The 20,457-nt window shown below is 40.6% G+C and overlaps 1 protein-coding gene across 7 annotated transcripts in view; it reads left to right on the top strand.

Annotated features, from left to right (window-relative positions):
* The window catches only part of rimbp2b (RIMS binding protein 2b), a 214,631-nt gene that overhangs the window by 23,978 nt on the left and 170,196 nt on the right, over window positions 1-20,457 (top strand). For all 7 annotated transcript variants that reach the window (XR_013793952.1, XM_079578443.1, XM_079578442.1 and 4 more), the window contains 2 exons: window positions 15,928-16,011; window positions 18,767-18,856. Coding sequence is in view for 5 of the 7 variants with exons in the window: in XM_079578443.1 (XP_079434569.1) it covers window positions 15,928-16,011; window positions 18,767-18,856 (174 nt within the window). In the remaining 2 variants the exon portion in view is untranslated. The remainder of the gene's footprint in view (window positions 1-15,927; window positions 16,012-18,766; window positions 18,857-20,457) is intronic.

The following is a 20,457-nucleotide window of genomic DNA, read 5'->3' as shown; positions in this document are numbered from 1 at the left end:
TGCCTGCTGTATGACTCGCCCTGACCACAAGTCTCTGATATAAAGATTATGTTTACTGCTTGAAACTCAATCACTTAGTCCCTGCTGCTGTGTTATGGAGCGGCTGGGCTCTGGCAGCGTGCAGTAATTTAATCATGGAGCTTGGATAGCCCCACCGACTTCAGGTGAACTTCTATATCAGGTTGCGCTCTGAGGCAGTTTTCTGCCGTAGACGTAGGTAGGATGTCGCCACTGTTCAAAAAGACTTTTAGAAGCTACTTGAGTGTTGCCTGCTGCTCATCTGGATATGAGGGAACTAGTCTTTCAGAGCTGCACCGTCTCTGTGTGGGAGAAGGTATGGACAATGAAATTGGTTCAGTTAGTCGTAAATAGTGATCGTGTAGGTGTCAAAAGCGTAAAATTTAAAATAGGTCACTTTTGATTGTGTGATATTCTTCACTCTTGTAGACCAAGTTCTTGATTGTTAAAGACATTTTGTTAGCAACTATTGATCTTTATTTGGCAGCAAGCCGAATATATAGCGGGGGTTTAACTTGCAATGGTACCTCCCATCTTTATTCTAAAAAGCTATTCTTAACTAGTTCAGAAACCTTTGCTAGTGACTAATGAAGTAATGAAAAAAAGAAAAGAAAAAAGAAACGTGCGCACTATCAAGTAAAGATGAAGACTCAATAACTTTTGTTTGACTGAGAGCTTACACAAAGATTATTTTCTTGCTGTGCACTTCCCTGATTGTAAACACGCTATTATTGCTTCCTATGAATAATAAAGCTATATTTAAAAAAAAAAAAAGAGCACTAATTGTGGGCTAGATATTTGAGATGGGAAGGAAGCCAAAGACATTGTGAGGTGTGAGGATGAGTACAATCTTGTATGACCGTTTACGCAGCAAATCTGTTCTATTAGAAGCAGCACAGACTGGTACATTGTTTGAGTGTGAGGGATAGATCTCGAGAGGCCAACAAGTGGGCCGGTTTGCTGCAGATCCCAAGAAGAGTGTTTGTTGCACTCAAACATATTTGCATATTTTTCACTCGTACTGTGTGAAAAATGTTTAACTTCAATTTTTCAATACGAAATACATGCATGATTTTGTGCAGTGCTATATTCTTACCTGTGACATCGATACCCGCCCTGAATTTGAATAGGGATTCTGCTTAGTAACATGACCTCACAAAGTCTCCATTCAAACCTTGAGATAAGCCTTAACCCTACAGTCTGATACCCAGTCTTGGTTGCATAACACTTTTAGCATGTGGGAGTTACCCCCCCCCCCCCCCCCCCCCCCCCCACCCACCCCAGAATTACTTAATAGATTTTTTTTTTGTGACAGTGTGCTGCTGCAATGCTGCTATCAGAGCTGTGTTTGACTTAAAGAATGCTGTTCCCCTCCTTCTCTGCACTGGCGATGACTCACACTCCAACACACCCTGCAGAAGTCTCGTCTCGTGCATCCAAGAAATTGAGAGGGAGCGGAGAGAGAGGAGAAACATTAGACTTTACCATGCGTAGTACCTGCTCATGTGTCCCGCCAGCTGCTCTGTTTATGCCATGCTATATCGAAAGACCTGCTTCTTACTGGAGGTGCATGTATCTCCCTAGAGGGGTTTTCCCAGATATGTATAGTATTCACCCTGTGCTATTCCAATGCCTAGGCTGAGACTAAAAGTTGCAAATTTATTTACAAAAAAGATTGGTGTTAAAAATGTCTTACAATTGAATACAACTTGCTATTCAAATGGTCAATCAATGTCCTCTGCAAACTACTTAATATATTGTCACCTTGGAGTCCTGCTAACCCTGTAATTAGATCTCTTCATATTCTGAAATGCATGATTATTTTATCTGTTTAGTTCATGTTTCAGTCTTTTTCTCAAAGATTAATGCTACTGTACATGTTAAAAATGTGCACAGTGAACCCAGAATTGATTTTAAAATGGCAAATTGAATTACAATCGCAAAAATCCTGATTGGACATCTTTCTCTAATCGTTTAGCCCTTGTGTCAAATGAAAGTAACTACCAAACATTCATGAGGACCTGGGCTTAAAGATGTCTCTTACAGTTTGTCCTCCTCACTTCTCCGTAGGCTGGACGAGTTAACATTGTATGACATTTGCAAAGGATGCTAGGAGAAGTCTGCCGTCTCACGTGCCGCAGCGCTGTTGGTCCGCTTGCCTTCGGGCTTTGGCTTCTCTGAAAGTAGGAAAAAGGAGCAAAGAGACCCGAGCGTGATTAATGGCCATATATGTGCAGCGGAAAACACAACCGGCCCGTCTGCCGCCATCTTCCTCACACATGGCCCCAAAGGCTCGCAATTGCATAACGCAGCTGCAAAGTTGACTGCACTTTGTTGTTAATTGCCTTTGTTATGTTTATATAATTAATGATTATAATTATTTTTGTCTCTGCTGCTCTGAATTGAATCGCCACGCCCTCACTCAGCTCCCAAGACGTTTCTGTGGCGGAAACATTTATCTCACTTTGTCTGATTTTGACTGGCACTTGCATCTTTCTCTATTAGGAATTTGCTATTTTTAGTGCGCTGTCAAAACCCGGCTAGCTTATCCTTTGTGTGCGCGCGGTCTGAGATAACTTCCTTTTCCCCACAAAGCTTGAGTGATCCATGTCTTGTTTGCTTTGGTTCACACATACAGAAAAGACCTATTACGCAACCGTGTTCGTGAGCCACAGGGCCACTGGGCCAGGATGACAGCTAATCTCTAAACAACTCTCTTTTTTGTCTGTAATGTTTTCTTTGTTATTGCTTTGCTTGTGTCTCAAGGAGCCGCTCATTGCACATTGTTTGTCGACTGTTGATGACCACGCTCTGTTTATAAGGAGTCAGTGAAAGCTGTGAATTACTGTGGAGTTTGTGGTTGTACGTGTGGTGAAGTGTGAAGGCAGGTCAGTGGAGGCCAAGAAACAACAGAAGAAGAGGCGGTCATCTCGTGGCCTTTGTTGTCTGCCAGTTTCCTGCTCCTTGTGGAAGTGCTTGTCTCGAAGTAGCGTTTTACCCGTCATACCATATTGTTAGTACGGGCTCATTTCTGCCTGCAAGCAAGACATGAATGGACTGTTTTGTAAGATTTTGCCTGCCAAAGTTTTGGATTCCGGAGTGGCCCAAAGTAATGAGTCGGAGCCCACTTGTCCTAGTTGTTCCCGCGTGTGGTCTGTGCGCAACCAGGTGAGCCATGGAAGTGACTGGAGTTGAGTTATTTTTGTTGTAGCCTTTTGTGCATTTCTGGATCTTTCATTGTTTTAAATCTGGATGTTTGTATCTTCAAAGTAACTATTCAATGTTGTACATATTTTTTCTCCATTTGAATAATGTGTGTAGTGTAGTGATGTCAAGATTAACCGTTTTTTTGTCGCTCTTTTATTGCCTCTTTTGTCGCTTTTTTGCTTCGCTTTTGTTGCTCTTTTGTTGCGTTTTCCTCCTCGTTTGTGATGCTGCTTTGACGTTTTTTTCATGAAGCTTTTAGATTTGGGTAAAGCCAAGAAGAAATTTGTGCTCGGTTCAGGTGGGGGTTAAGAGGTAAAATAATCCAATGTGCAGAGAGCAAATCGTATCAAAAGAAGAGTCCTAAAAGAACCATGCGCAGCTGCGTTTGTAATGCTGTAAAAACTAAAGTGAAACTGCGAGCACATGGATATCATTTAATCACATAATGTCTTGCTTCTTTTGTGTGCATATTAAGTGCTGTAAAGGTTTTGAAAAATTCTCAATATTTTCTTCACAATATTTCTCCTCACCATAATCGTGACTCATAAATTGTATTCCTTTTGGTCAGTATTTCCAGTTTTCTTTGTTTTTCCCAGAACCACACACAGCTGCATTCATTGTGTCTGCGCCTGTCCTGCTGTCCTCATATTATGTGAGGACGGCTTAAAACTGAGCACTTATTGCCTTGGCTATATTTTTTTTCCCCTTGCTGGAATAATCACTTGAATAATTAAACCCCACAGCTTGTATAACTGAATTGCAGCAAAAATGAATTAGTTCTGGGGAGAAAAGCCTGTTATGGATAATAATTTAGCAGTAAGGCGCTGGCTTCGCTTTGCTTTCTATTGATCCCTCACAGTGGGGTTTTCCAAAGCAACAACAGACTGGCTTTGTTTTATTTCAGATTGAATGTAAATTTGGTTTTATGTTAGTAGTGCCGAGTGATTGACAGATCGGTCAAGCTGTTTCTGTGGTTTGTCTTCTCTCATATATCAAACCTTTGAGGCAGCCTTTTTCTGATCTCTGGATGAGCACCAAGAAAAACATTGACAATTTCGAGCCTTGTCGGTGAATGGGTAGCCTGGTGTTGTTTTAATGCAAATGCTGTATTCTGGACCATACGTGAAGACTTTACTGCTTTGAATTTTCCTCCTTGTAAGATGTACTGTTTCCAAAAAGTGCTTCCTTTTCCTTTTGACTCCGTATCTTACCCAGATCACAATTTTCCAAGCGGAAGGAGCTTAAGATGAAAGGCTCTCTGATGTTAAAGTAATTAGTTTCCAAACAAGCGTAAACTCTGGTGTGAGGATGTAAGCAAAAGAAATATATAAATATGCAAACTAAAATTTAAAGCACCTAACGTAAAACTCAATGGTTGTAAGAACATATCTCAGTATGGAAAAACGGTGGCCTATTCCTTTAAAGGAGGGTATTATGTAAAATACACTTTTTAGAGTTTTTTGCTATGTTAAAATGTTCCTTCATTTCAAACAAACTCAAGCATAGGAATAATCTTTGAATATTGCATCTGAGGACTATAGCCGCAGCAGCAGTTCATGCAATGCTCCTCCTTTTTACTCCAGTTCTCTTCCTGCGGCCCTAAGTCACCAGGAAATGTTTCCTTAACATTCTCTTTCAAAGACTGTCCTTCCGTTGCGGGTGCAAAAACATCCACCGAAACTACAGCAACATGCCACATGGGTACCCAGTCTGTTTTCTTTTTCTTTTTTTATACTTTCTTTTATTGACAGCAGCTATACAGAAGGGGAGAGAAGGTCTTATAGGGACTGAGCTCTTGATGAATCAGGGATGATTGAATAGTTTTTGACCAATATAGCATTTTCTAACCAACAAAGTGTAAGATAATGATCTAGATGTGTTTGAGATTATTATCAGAAACCTTCAAAAAGCATATGTCTTCTTCATCCCCACTGCTGTCAGAATGTACAACCCTACTGTAAAAGTACTTCATGTGCAGGTTTTATGCAAAAACCACGTCAATAATCTCTGTATCAGTGTCGCTTTATTAATCATTTGCACTATGACTATAAACTTTGCAGTTTGACATTTTGATATTTTATATTCTGCTCTAATTTATTCGACTATTTATATTCTTCTTTATCCATTGTACAGAATATATCTATACATCTATCTATATCTATTTGCAACAACTAAACAAGTGAATTTCTCCATTGTGAGATCAATAAAGTCCCATCCCTTATTTTATTTACAAAAGTATGGCTGAGCAATGACATCTCTGTTTAATGCAGCTGCATGCTCAAACACAGACACTTTGACCCACTCACTGTTGTGCTCTAAGTGAGTGACCTGGTCTAACTGTCTTTGTGTGATCTAATGACGTAAAGATTCTGTTTGATATGTTTTTTTTTTTACTTGCACAGCTAAATATGTGTAAACAGATAAAAACGTGAGTCACTTGAAATGCATAACCCCCGTCTGACTCAGATTTTAGTATATTTTTACATTTGACATTTGCTACACTCCTGTCAAGTACGATCGGCTTATTTGAGTTGCGTGTGGAAGTTGTTGCTCTTGCCCCGACCTCTACCTCCCAGGCAGACTGCATATCTGTGTAAAAATAAAAATAGCATGTACCCATTAGCATAATGTAATTTTTCCACTACTCACTTCCACTACTGCCCCTGCCTGCTCGTCGGGGTATGTAGACAGCACGTCCGCTCCCAGGTAATGACCATTAATTGAGTGGTCTGTAAATTGGCAGCGGTGCTTGGAGAGTGTCCTCGCTTTGACTCTGTGACGGTGCCAGGCTCCTGTGGGGTGGACGCTTCACTCTTTATCTCCTCCTGGGCACCAACTGTCTCCCATTACTGGACACACGATCTCCTCACCCGCACCTTCATGCCCGAAACCCTCACATCACAGCCCGCTCTGCTGCAGCCAAAGCCAAAAAAAACCCTTACCCGCAACATTATTGAGCATATGAGGGGGAAAAAAATCATGTTGAATGCATCCCTCTTGGGTGTATTTAAGGAAAGGTGCTGAGCCTGACGGCATGTTTTCCTCTAGATACCGTAAAATGTTTTGGGAGTAGCACAACTTTTGCACTCACTGGTTGACTTCAGAAGGCTGTTTTTTTTACAACCATATCAACAGAAAGGACAGTATTTGTGTCCTAGTTTGCAGAAGTTATTAAAAAAAAAAAAAGGAATAGTAGAGTATTTAATAGAGTAGTTCATATCAATTGAAAGTCGTAATTATTGTAGTTAAAGGAATCGGCCACCGTTTTTCCATACTGAGATATGTTCTTACTTTAGCTTAGACGAGTTGATGCGTAACTGTCTGGTCTTTGTGCGTGCGCTCAGTCACACAAATGTTGTTAGCATTTAGCCTCTCCAGCATACTGTAGGTATAGTGCCAAACTGGGGTGAAGCTAGAAGCTACCAAGCTGTTCCTCGTTTTCCCTATTTAAAGCAGTACAAAGTAACGTGTTTACCATAATAAATCCTTTTTGTAGTCCCTGTGGGGGTAATACAAGTGTTTATGGGATGATTGGAGGGTCTTTGATCTCCCCCTGGTGTCTCTGGACAGAAAACCATGCTTGCAACTTGACGGCCACCGGACCAGAGCAACCAATACACATTAGTAGAATCACAAAGAAGAAGCTAGCATGCTAATGGGCAAAGCTAACTGCGGGCTAGCGTCACTTTTAACAGTATTTGCAGCCAAGTTTGAGTGAAAAAAAATATTTCCATTGTATAATTGGATGTACAATATCCCTCTAGGGGCAAGAGTTACTTAGTACTGCTTTAAACACAGTTATGTGAGCCTTTACACGATCATGTTTGATTTTGTGTAACTAGACTTGGATCGTGTAAAGGCTCACGTAACTGTATTTAAATAGGGAAACCGTGGAACAGCTTCGTAGCAACTTCACCCCAGTTTGGAGCTATATCTATGCTGGGAGAGGCTAAATGCTAACAACATTTGCGTGACTGAGTGCATGCACAAAGACAGTTGTGCATCATTTCGTCTAAGCTAAAGTAAGAACATATCTCAGTATGGAATAACGGTGGCCCATTCCTTTAATATAAAGTCCTCAGTCTGCAAACAAATCACCTGTTTAAACGCTAACCCTGAAGTTTAGACTATCAATATTTCATTCAGTTTATTGTATTGCTCCTGTTTAAAATGTAAACCTGAACATTATTTCAAAACATAAATACTGTAGCTACCCTCTAATCGCAATTACAAATGCCCCTCAAATTCATTTGCAGTGACTTGCATTTAAACATTTTGCCACTGTTACATTTAAATGGAAGTTGTTGTTTTTTATGTAAGACTGAATTAACCACTTTGATGACTGAGAATTTACACCGTTTTAAGAGTTAGGTGGATGCTTTTGACTGTATTCATTAATAGCTATTCCATTACAATCAGTGCCTTTTTGGGAGGAGCATCATCGCATAACAATTATGTTCAGGGTATTTACAGAATATATTGGTTATTTGATTGGCTCTTACTATGTGGTAGCCTCTGCTCTCCACTACGCTGCCATGTGCTGGGCCCCGGGCAGCACAGAGCGGGACAAGAACAGACTGAACAAGCTGGTCAGGAGGGCCAGCTCCGTCCTGGGCTGCCCCCTGGACTCTGTGGAGGAGGTGAGGGACAGGAGGGTGTTAGCCAAGCTCACCTCCATCATGGACAACACCTCCCACCCACTGCACGGGACTGTAGAAGAGCTGTGCAGCTCTCTCAGTGGCAGACTGAGACACCCTCAGTGCAGGACGGAGCGCTACCGCAAAGCCTTCATCCCCACTGCTGTCAGACTGTACAATAAGACTGTGAAGTAACGCCGACTGTAACAAGTGAATTTCTCCTTTGTGAGATTAATAAAGGTTTATCTTATCTTATCTTATCTTATATCGGTAGTGCTGCATGGCATTTATTTGACCACAAATATGTAGTATCTCTTTGACAAAGAAAGTGAAAGTTAAGGTGTACTTTGCTGGTTTTGCAGAACAAACTAATTAGTCAGCAGCTGTTGTACTGTAGTTAATGAATGTGAGGGGAATGGCGAGCTTCAGTGTGCATCCAGTGCGGCTCCTCCTCTCCGGATGGAGCAGCATATGTCTGTGGCTTTGGCCTGGGATCAAAGCGAAAACCGAGCCACCTCATCTGCTGACAGCCCCTTTGTCATTCAGGGCCCCTGATCCCATTTATTTATTAACCATGTCATTATGTTGAGGTCCGAGACTGAAAATGGTCAAATTTTTCTTTTAATGGTCGACATAACCTCTATATTCTGCACTCCTACTTATGTAGAGGTTATACAGATGACATTCCAGTATAGCAACAGAGGCCAAATGAGGAGTGAGGATTGTGAGTTTCTCTTCTTTAGTATTTTTCGCTAAGTCATTATATTGGGCACAGCGTTTGCCCATAGAGCCAAAGAATGGTTGTTGTAATCCTGACTGTCATTGTGCCCTTGGGCAAGACACAAGCGTGAATGTAGTGCATGAGTGGATGGATGGTGGTGGGGGCCGATGGCGCACATTGGCTGCCTCACTTTTGTCAGCTGACCAGAGGGCAATGAGTGTGGAGTGAATAACTAACAGTGCAGTGCAGCTCAAAAAGGTGCAATACTAAGGCGCCATTATTATTACTATGTGCTACTATACAGTAACCAGAATATATACCACGAGAAAATAAACATATAGGATGTTTAGTATCAAATTGCTTTTAATAAATCAAATAATTAAAACAATTATGAAAACGTTCTGTACCCGCTGTAAAGGAAATGTATTATGGTGTTTGCTAAAGGCGCAGGAATATGTGGAGCTGCCAAAACTGAGCTTCTCCAGAGATGACGTTCATTAAAACATTTCCAGTCAAAAAGAAGGTATTGCTGAAATAATTGGAGGGTTTTCATCAACACAAGTTCTAATTATCTGTCTACCTTGACGTTTCAATTATTTTACATTAATGACATTGGGATAACAGTGGATCAGATCAAACCGTGTGCGGTGTATTATTTTCTGTCCTAATCTGCTTATCTGATTGAGGCCCAAGTGTGGACAGACAAACAGGCCGCCTGTATAAAGTGAGTTAATATGATTATGGCAGGTTTGTGACTAAGATTAGCACAGATGTGCCAGTGCAACTCCCAGTAGAACAGCAGTGAGAGCTTGCAAGTCTGTGAAAGATGTTCCTGTAATGAGGGGAAAGTATCTAATGTCAACTTGTTACTTGTTCTGGATGTTCTGTGACTGTGAAGTTTAAATAGATAAATAAAAGATAAATGGAGCTCAACAGTCCTGCCCACTTCGAAGAAACCACACACACCTGTGGCAGAGTTCATGTAAACTAGGGCTGAAAGATATATCGTTATCGTATCGATATCGAGATATTCAAGATATTAATATTGAAAAAGCACTCTTTTGTATTATGTTTTTGTTTTTCTGAAAATGGTTGATTTTTACCAAACCTGTAGTAATATCGTATTGATATTGAGATATCTGGCATACATATCGAGATAAGACAATGTGTCCATATCGTTCAGCCCTAATGTAAACCTAAACATCAAATGACCAACAATTTACTGGATTACAGATTCAGTTCATAATGGTCAGGCACCTAGTTACTCCCAGACCCCATAGCCTTTGGCAAAAAGTGAAAAGAAACATGTAATACACAGTACAGTTTGAACCCACTGCAAAGTTAGTTTACATCTGCAAGGCCCTTTACATTATTATACTACTACACAACATTTACATTAGAAGTCAGGTTTGTTTCAATCCCACGCATATCACTCTGTGATCATCAACAAGTGTTTATATCTATCTATCTTGCGTTATAGATTGGGACTCTGTATCGTCGACCGGACGGCATTATCTCAAACCCTTTATGTTTTAAGTTTAAAAGAATGATGGATGTATTGTAATTTTGCCGTATTTTGAAATACAGTAGTTGGTGCTTTCATTTTTTTTGAATGATTAGCCTCCGTTGTGTGTTTAAAACCTAAACATTTTAATTAAAAGAAGCCTATGAGCAAAATGAATTAAACATTTCTGAGACCTGAGATGGCATGGCTGTTTTAAAAAAACATCTCATAATAGTTCTATTTTTGCCTAAAATCTTGCTTCTCTATCAGCTCACCAAGCCCTGATTCACGGTTCATTTGTTCTCTCCTGTTTGCTCACCCACTCTCTCCCTGGTGTTGACACGGTCTCCTGAGGCTTGAGCACTGTCTGGGCTACTCACCGAACAGTACATCATCTCAGAGGCTCATTTACCTGTGCGTGTCCACTGGCCTCACTAATGATGGGAGCGAGCCAGCCACGTGCAGGGAGCACACGGGCCATCTGGGTGCTGCTCGTAATGCCATACATCTCTCTTAATGCTCCTAAGCTTTATTTAATCAAGAGAACGCCCGGACATTAACAATGACAGGGATACAATTAATATAACAACATGGTTTCAGAGTCCTATGTTGATTTTCAGGAGAGGAAATATTGTGTTTCACAACAAATTTAGCACAGGTGGCCAATATAACGCTATGGTTGATTCACTGTGAGATATCATTCAGTCAAACAAGTAATGGGTTATAGAAAATAGGAGCGCACAAGGTATCGCCAAATTATCTTTATCGCAATGTTGACATAACCATACTGCAAGAGGCCACAGTACTTTGCTAAAACAAAATCACATCCTAACTTCGTTCAACTGCCTGTGGTTCACCTGGATTTATTTATTAATTTATTGTTTGACATAAGCTTTTGTTATCATTTAATGGAAATGACTCCAATGATACCACAATAATATAATTATTGCAATATTAGACACTGTTTTTGTCAGCCCTAACACTAAAGTGTGAATGAAGTGTAAAGTGTAGAATTTATTTCACTCTGCTGTTTTTCCTTCCACCTAACACTGAATTACATGGGAATCACAACAAGGCATTTTATCTTTAGGTTGTAGAGGGAGTCATTGTCTGGGTTTATAGTCCACGTAAAGAAAATAACTTCCTGCCCACGCACATCCCGGGTGTTTTTGTGCGGTGCGTTGCTGGCGTTTTGAAGTTTCCTCTGAGCAGTAGTCACAATAAAAGCTGCCAAGGTGCTTTGCTTTTACGAGAGCCCTCTTTTGTCATAAGCTGTTTACTGCTGCGGAGAGGGGGTGAAGGCTATGTGGACTCAGTGACTGTCTGCCGAGCGTGGACAGTAGTACTAGCAGGGGAGATGAGTGGGCTGATGTGTGGGTTGTATAGTAATCAGCACATGCTCCCTTTGGACCTTTAGTCAGCAAAATGCTCTCAGCTGCCAAAACATAAGCATAAATTTGGTTTATTTCCCAGGCTGGTGCACTTGTGAACCAATTTTGGATGATTGTAAGAAAGAATTTGGCCGAAGTCATTGCAATGCACCATCATTTGATAAAAGGCTTGATTGAAAGCGCTTTCTATTTCCAGTATATTTGGAGTTAATACACCGTATGTAACAGACACTTTATCACAGATGATTTGAATTTGAATTTGAATGGCTGCTCGTAGCAAACACTGTGATGATCTAGGACAGGTAATATAATTTCCTCTGAAAAAAAACATCAAAATTGGTCTCCATAAGGATTTATCATGTTCTCAAATGTAGTATATGGATCTTTTGTTAGTTTGACAGTTCATATTTCTGCTTTCTATCAAATCTTAATTCTCACGAGTCAGGTTTAAAAAATCTCACTGTGAACTCAATTTTAAAAGGGCTAGATGCAAGTTGGCCATTTTACACTCACTACTGCCACCTTAGGTCAATACGTGTAATGGCAACTGCTATATTAAAGGGGCTGGATGGAAGTTGGCCATTTTATACTCACTACTGCCACTCATGCCATATGTGTAACTGCACCAGCGTAGTATTTACTTTCATGGACAATTAAAGAGTAAAAAAAAACGCAACATGCTACGACACATGCAGTGGCACTTATGGCCTCTAGGGGCATGAGCTACTTAGGTCTGCTTTAAAGCTTTAAAGCTAAAGTTTTTTGTTTTTTCCCCCCAAATTTGTGCAGCCATACTTTCTGGAAATGCTTTGTTCTTGTAGTTCTGAGTGAGATATTGAACCTCTTCTTCATCCTCAAATGCCTCCACATCTTTGTACAGACCAACGGCATTGAAATACAAGTCGACCACCGGCATCTGTGCCCACACACTCCTAAGCTGCAGCAGTTATGTAACTGACTCTGCCATTTCAGATCGTTTGAAATTACAGGGACTGGCTGTGTGGCTCTTGATTACTATGTCTGCACTCACATCATGTGCAAGTGTAGGTTGATGGAGAAAATTCTGCACCTTGCTCTGACAGCCTCTTCTTTTGAATGTTGAGGATATTAATTCTTCTGTGCTGAAATTCCATATATGAAATAAACGTCCATAACTTGTCTGTTTGTACGAGAGTGTCCCTGTTGTAATACGTCTGGGGCTTTAAGTAAATCTACAGGCAGGTTTATTTCCGATCATTAGGCATCATACATATTCAATAGCACATGGGATGAAAGACTAAAGGAGTTACAGGGCAGAAAGCCAGTAATGAGGTTACTCCTGCTTGCGAGAGATTATGCACAAAGCTCTCCTCCACTACAAAAGATCAGAAGACAGAGGAGTGAGAGTCTGACGGGGAAAGCCTTCTGAGTTAATTAGACAATGCAGCAGTAAAAATTTCTGAACCACTTTGTTACGAGCGGACTGTTTATTGAGTTCACATGAGGGAGGCAGCAATGGTTGAAAAGGGCTGAAGCTGCCCTCATCATGTAGTGTATCACCGCTGTGTTGTCCCAGTGGAAATGAGAGCTCTCCATGGTGCTGAACACATAACCACACATACAGCTGCAGGCTAGACTCAGCCAGGCCTGTTTTCTCAGCCTTATATTGCCGGTAGCCTCCCTGCGTCAGGGGTCTCAGGAACATTTCTTTTTTTTGTAAGTAAAATATAACTGTAATGCATTGGGGTAAACGGATGTCCCACAAGGCCAAATGAAAAATGACTTCCCATTAGCTCTCTTTGTTGCTTGATGTCTCTAAATAGAGGATGAAAACCACTGTCTTCTTTATCTGTGCACTTGGACTTCAAGAGCAAAAGCATCTGTGCTGTACATGCATTTACATTAGTGCCACAGAAGCAAGTCTCTCAGATCCAGCCTAAGGGACGAGACTCCCTCATTTATCTTCATCTGCCGTGCAGTAAACGCCTCTTCACTTACGCTCAAGCTCATTACTCACAATGGCATCCATTTGAATCTTTTATCGGTGGGATTTTTAATTGAACATTGGCAAATGTGTTTCAAATAAATGGCCTCGACACAAATGTAAGCAGTGTGATGTTTGAATGTGTGTGAAATATTTATTGTACATGTTAGCACCTTGTCACCCATCTGCTTCTCAAAATTGTACATAAATTATAAACTCAGAGCATTTTGCCAATTCATTTTGCTTAAAGGAAAGCCTTTGAAGTGTATTGCTTTTGCCTTTTGGTATAAGGATCAAATGTATCATGTCCTTTTATGTTTCACCTGTTTAACTCTAGGCCTGCACAATATGAAATATCAACACATTTACCACATTATTGTTATCATAATATTAGATCCACATTGCAAGATGTCCTACTATACTGTATCTTTTGCTGTTGGCCAGGACTCCTTTGAAAAAGGGGTTTTTAATCTCAATGGGACTTTCGTAAAACACAGCTTAAAACAAAAAACAAAGTGCCCAAAAATTCCATTTCGATCACGAATTTCCTAATTTTGTGAAATTGTAGATGAATTTAGGCCCCGATTTAGTGGTTTCACATCGTTACACAAGATGTTATGACACAATTTAATTAAAAAACAAATTGCTTGATAAAACTATGGGGAAATATTGCAAACCACAATCATTACAATATTGAAGACTGTTATTTGCATTTTTATCTCATTGGGCCTTATTTAACTAATGTCATATATTTAACCTTTTTATTTCAACCAGTGAATAGAATCTTTTGACAACAGACCTCTAAATACTTTCAGAGCAAATATTCAGTGATATCTTTTGTTGCTATTTTAGTTCAAACAGCACAGAGCTGTAGCACACTCACTTGTCATAGTTTGACCTGTCTCTTCTCACTGGCTTGACCTTATTGCTCACTTCCCTATAAAATCTTGTCAGAGGGCCAGGAGCGGCAGATGTGGCAGGACAGAGGTTTTTCTGTTTGAATGAATCCCATCAGGCTCCGAGCGCTGGACCCATTCAGCCATTGTCACACGCTGAGGGATGTACGTATTGTCAGCTTTAGGTGGTTTTTACTTATTTTAGCCGGGCTGTAAAGCACGTGGTGGGAAGTGCAGGCGTGTGTGTGTGTGCGTCTGGATAGAGCACACTGACACAGTTAAAATCCTGTTTAATTCTTTATGCTAATCTTAGACCAGCTGCACTTTCACTCCGTTCCACAGTGAAGCTTTTCCCTGTACGCTGGAGATGAACTGAGAATCTGCTGTGTGATGTAACACTTAAAATCCTTGCTGCTGCAAGAGGAGTGCAATAGTGGGCTATCTATTACAACAGCATCCCTGAGGTGCACTTCAAAGTCCACTGTACTGCATGTAGCCTTGTCACAAAGTGTTAAAATTAACATCCAAGCCGAATAAAACAAGCATAAGCAGCTTTTTGTGGGATATCCCATGTCTACCTTCTTTTTTTCTTCTCTAGCTGTTCACTTTCCCACACTCCTCTACATTTGAAAGATGATGAAGACAGCAGGAAAATGGGCAGACATTTTAACATCATCGATTCATCGATTGGCATTAGATATAAATTTGGTCTAGTCTGTAAAAAAAAAGTCTGTAAAAAGCTTTTAAATTCCCAGCTTTAATAATAATTATAATGCATTGGTTTCATATAACGCATTTCTGGACACTCAAAGACGCTTTACATTGCATTATTCATTCACACCATATTTGGTGGTAGTAAGCTACTATTGTAGCCACAGGTGCTCTGGGGTAGACTGACGGAAACGAGACAACCAGTTTGCGCCATTAGCCCCTCCGACCACCACCAACCACTCACTCACTACACTCGCCCAGGCTTCCTGGTGTTACCAAACGTTCTTCCATCCAAGTACTGCCAGGCCTTTCCCTGCTTAGCCTCCGAGGTCTGGCGGGATTGGGCCTAGCAAAGGCGGTAATGGGATATTTTCAAAGTTATATTTTTAGGGAGGGGACTCCTGCTGGTCTCCAGAGTCCAGACTAAACACAGTGAGGCTGCGTTTCAGATGATGTGACACAGGCCTCAACTCAATGTTCAAATCTAGGCTGAAAACAGTTCTTTAGCTGTGCATATGTCATAAAAAATAACATACTACACATATATACAATACAACTGAAAGTACGTATTTCATCTGCACTCTTCACTTTTGATGTTGTAGGGATTGATTTTAGCTGCCTTCTTGTAATTTTAGGTAACTGTGAAGCACTCTTAAATGCCTTTAGTATGAATTGTGCTCTAAATAACGTCGCCTTGCCTTCATTAAACAATTCATATACAGTGATGAACCATACAAAAGTTGTTTATTATTAACAAATCGAGCTGTCAATACCTGAATAGAAAAGACATTTTGTCTCTATAGCTCACTGCACCGTGTCTGGAAGCTTCTTACACAATGTTACACTTGTCCTAAAGAGCTTTTTTGTCTTTATTCCCAGGAGACCGAGATCAGCAGCAGGAAGAAGGAGTGCGAGGCACTCGAGGCAGAGGTGAAGAAAAAGAATCAAACATGTCAGACTTTGGTAAGTGCTCCAAAAATACACCTCTGGCCTCCGAGTGAAAGGACGTGGGCTGAAATTGATTTGTACCTGAAAGGTTGGCTTGATATCGCCACACACTGACGCCCCCAGAGAAGAACGGCTGTAATGATAACATGGCTCAGGCACTTTGATTGAAACTGCAGATTGTGAGCAACATCTGTGAAGTTTGTTTACATCGAGCATGAAACCATACAGCATGTGAGAATGTGGTAGAATTGATCTGGAGCATCTGAAGTGTGTTTGTTTATTGAATATATTTAACATGACGTTTAATGTTTTATTGTACAGCAGTCCTGTAATACTCACCGAGTGCCTTTTAAGAGCCTTTTGTCACCACTGCACTAGAAATGTCAACCTGACTTCTTGGGTGATTGTGTTGTTATAAGTCGTTCTGTCAGGCTCACACAGAGCAGAGATGTAGAGAACAGGAGGCACTGGTGGCCTGGACGCCTGAGTGACTTTTTCCTTGTAGACTTTTCTAAGTGCATTCCTCAGTATTTAAGTGACACTGTTTGGGTTCATTTCAGTTTATTTGGATCTGCCCTCCAGCAGTTTGTCTTTCTTTTGTGTTCAGCTCTCTGATAGTCTGTAGAATATATAACCTCCATTAGGCCTCTTTTTTGGTGTTGTCCGCTCACTTTTCCTACCTCAGTCCACTCATCGCTCTGACCCAATGTGGGACAGAGGAGTCTGGAGGAAGCTGCACAAATGACAACCTCTCCCCAAATGAGTGCGCAAATGTCACGCTAGTCCCTGCAGACCACAGTGCTGCTCTTATCTCCTCCTGCAGTGCACTCTGGGATCACATGGACAAATACAGACCAGTGCTGCACAGGTTGACAGTAATGTCACTCTGGTTTGGTCTGTACTAACCGGACGCTGAATCTCCCTCTGTTTCTTTAGTCCTTTCTTTCTCAGGTCAAGTTACTGCTCTAAATACAGCTGAGTGCAGCTGTGAACCAAACCCTGATAGATTATAGGAATTGAGTGTGATACAGAGCATTGATGCCATGTCTCCTTCCTGATCTCAGCTGTTGTGTATGTAAACACTCATCTGAGTGACAGTGACAGTAAACACTGCCATTGCCATCTGCCACTTCCACCTTACTCACTATTAAGCTGCAACTAGACCATCAGTGGAGAGCTGCCATTAAAGGCCTGTTACCATGGCATCTCAGCTCTGCTAAAATGCCTTGAAAATACAGTGTGATGATGCCAATCAGGCGTCAATACTGAAGAAACCAGTCCAGTGTGTGTTTGAGATCAAGGATTCTCAGGGCAGCTGTGCTGGTGAGTAAACCATAATCGTAAATCTGAGTCATTACTGGCATTGTTATCCTGTCATAGTTTATTTCTGACTGAAATATGAAGAATTACTAGAAATGTTGAACACATCTACAATGGGCTGACTCTGGTTTGGTGTATTTATGAGGCAGACACGAGATTCAGCAGGTCATTAGTTCAGCAGTGACTGTCTACCTGTCTGCTGAATAAGGCTGCATAAGCAGCAGTCCAGTGAGCAAAGAGTTGCGGGTGAACTGTTTGCTTTGCTAGTGTTTTAAATGGCAGAGTTGAATCATCCGTCAGGCGTGTTGAAATTAAACGCTGTGCTCTGGCACACAGGGCTGAGTCAGACTATGTCTGAACTAAACAAATATCTGCCTCAGCATTGCCTCTAAACACAGTCACTCTGATACTCACTCTAACTCACTATTCCGTCCAATAGTTTAGCTCTGTCAGTGAAGCCCAGCTCAACCAGCATAAGTGTTTAGGCAGTGTTTAGGCATTTTTTATATTTATATAATAATGATAATAATAATATATATATATACCGTGCATTTCGTACACAAGGCAACTCAATGCGCCTTTAGTTCAGGATGGTGAAATTCTAGTCTTTTCTGGCACAATGAATGCAGCTTATTCTTTTAAAGTCTGTCTTTCACCTGAAGGCGAGCTCACGCCGGCTGTGAAGTGGCAAATCAATGGATATGAATAATAGGATGCCGATGCAATCAAGAGCTTCAGTGCGAGCATTGAAATTGACTGGGCACAACTGACACAGGTTGAAATGCCAATATTTGTTGGATGTGACTGAAATTGAATCAGTGGAAAAGTGACTAGATGCTATGTGAATAATATTGTTTATTTATCTCTCCTCTATTGTGCATTAAGAAATAACCCTTCATCAGGTTTTTTATTGCCTATATCTAAGTACAATTCTGAAACACCCTTTGCAAAGTCTTGACAGAGTTTCAAACTGCACTACAGTGAAAGTGAATGTAGTGAGTGAGTGTTTGGTGGTGGTCGGAGGGGCCAAAGGCACAGACTGGTTGCCTTGCTTCTGTCAGTCTACCCCAGGGCAGCTGTGGCTGAATATGGATGAATGAATAATAATAATGAATAACGCCGACAGTGTAGCGCTTTGAGAAAGGCTTGTAAAGTGCAATGCAAGTGTAAGCCAATATCATTATAACGTGGTGAGTATTGTGTGAAGTTTACATATAGATAGAAATCAATAGATTTAAATACAAAAGCCTTAAGTTTTATTAGTTTAATTAATGTTTTTTATTTATTTATTGCTAACCCCATGATCTCCCGAAGCTTTGTCAGCATATTTTAGGTGTGCTTTTGAGAAAATACCAGAGAACTGTCTTCCAGGTTAAATAATATATGAGGTATCGCTGACACACACCAGTGCTCTCTTCCAACCAGTGTTTTTGTGTGCACTTTGTTTTAGGAGAATGAACTCCAGGATTTTCTACATGAAAAGAAGAACTTGAATCTGCAGTTGTTTAACAGTAGCTACAAAACATCTGACTATGAGAAGGTAAGCGGGAACCTTATGCTCCATGTGGGTTATCTGCAAGATCCACCTTTAACATACTATGACAAACTGTTTCAACTTATATAGACAAATAGAACAATATATAGTTGACAGAACAATATATAGTTGATATATTGATCTATCAACAAATATCGGGACCAAACATCAGGACAGAACCCAGAGACAGGATAACTGAAGACATTGAGGTAGTTTGACCAAGTTTACTTCTACATGAAGAGGGTTAAGTGACCTTGGTTGCGCATCATCAGAAGCAGTGTTGGCCAAAGGACTTTCAATACTTAGGTAAAAAAAATCTAAATCAGATACAAAAAATATATGATATCTTTAGAGACTAAGTTTTGATGCCTGTTGGTCCAGGGACAGCATTAAAGGGTATCACCTCAAATAAATTATACAAATGTAAAAGAAATAGTCTTATTCGGAATATTATAGTATAGGTATTGAAAAAAGTATCGGTAATGTAAACCAAGTATCATTAAAGAACCGGTATTGAAAAAAATTTACCCAGCCCTAGATACTCCTAGTCAAATGTTTCTCAAATGAAAGTACCGAAGTGTTTGCTGCAGAAAATACTGTTTTCAAAGTAAAAACTATAAATCCTGTTAAAGGAACAGGCCACCGTTTTTCCATACTGAGATATGTTCTTACCTGAGCTTAAACGAGTTGATGCCTAGCTATCTGTTTTTTGTGAGTGTGCTCAGCCAACGTGCTCTTAAGATGTTATTACGTCTCACAATATAGTGCCCCTTTTTATCCGCTGAGAACATTGACATGTTTAATTGCGGGGAGAGGCTAAATGCTAACAGCATCTTTGGTCTTTTTGCGTGACTGAGCGCACACAAGGACCAGACAGAAACGCATCAACTCATTTAAGCTCAGGTAGAAACATATCTTCAAAAACACAGAAAATGTGCCTGAAGTCCCCCTCTGTACGGTAGCACAATGGGGACAAACCTTCTTCCTTGTTGTGAATCAGTGGCATTGAGAGTACAGTACATTGACAGTGTACAGCGCCACCCATTGTTCAAAGAGAGTGCATTACACATGGACAAATTCACTTTTTGCTTTGGAGCTTTTATAGAAGTATAAAAATATATTTATCTTTCAAATGTGCTGGAGTGAAAGTAATACGTTCTACTACTCAAGTGAAGTACAGATCCTCAAAAAAGTCTACTTAAGTGCAGTGCTTAAGTACTTATGCACAGAGGATCATAAAAAAAACAGAAGCAACCTGTGGGACAAAGTTATATCTGAGCGTGTGCCCCAATAATATGCAAATTAAATCTCTTTCAAGTACCAGCTTGTGTTCAAGAACTGAATATGGTGTTCTTATACAGACGGTCGTATTCCAAAGTTGTTGTTATACTGTAATCAAACTCCTTCTGTCAGATCCAGCATTCACTTCTTCAGCTTTTTTGGAGTTCTATCACATCACACACATATTGCCTTCAAAGCTGAAGTGCTGTTACAAGGGAGGAAAATGAGGCAGCTGTGTTTCAGAGAGGTCGAATAGTGAAGGCTGGACAACTGGGTCAGAGCGTCTTCAAAACCCCTGCTCTTGTGGGATGTCCCCTGACTGTCAG

Source organism: Gobius niger (genome assembly GCF_951799975.1).
Source record: "Gobius niger genome assembly, chromosome: 1".
NCBI lineage: Eukaryota > Metazoa > Chordata > Actinopteri > Gobiiformes > Gobiidae > Gobius > Gobius niger.
The sequence above is the reverse complement of the archived record's forward strand: the minus strand, read 5'-3'. Positions and strand labels throughout refer to the sequence as shown.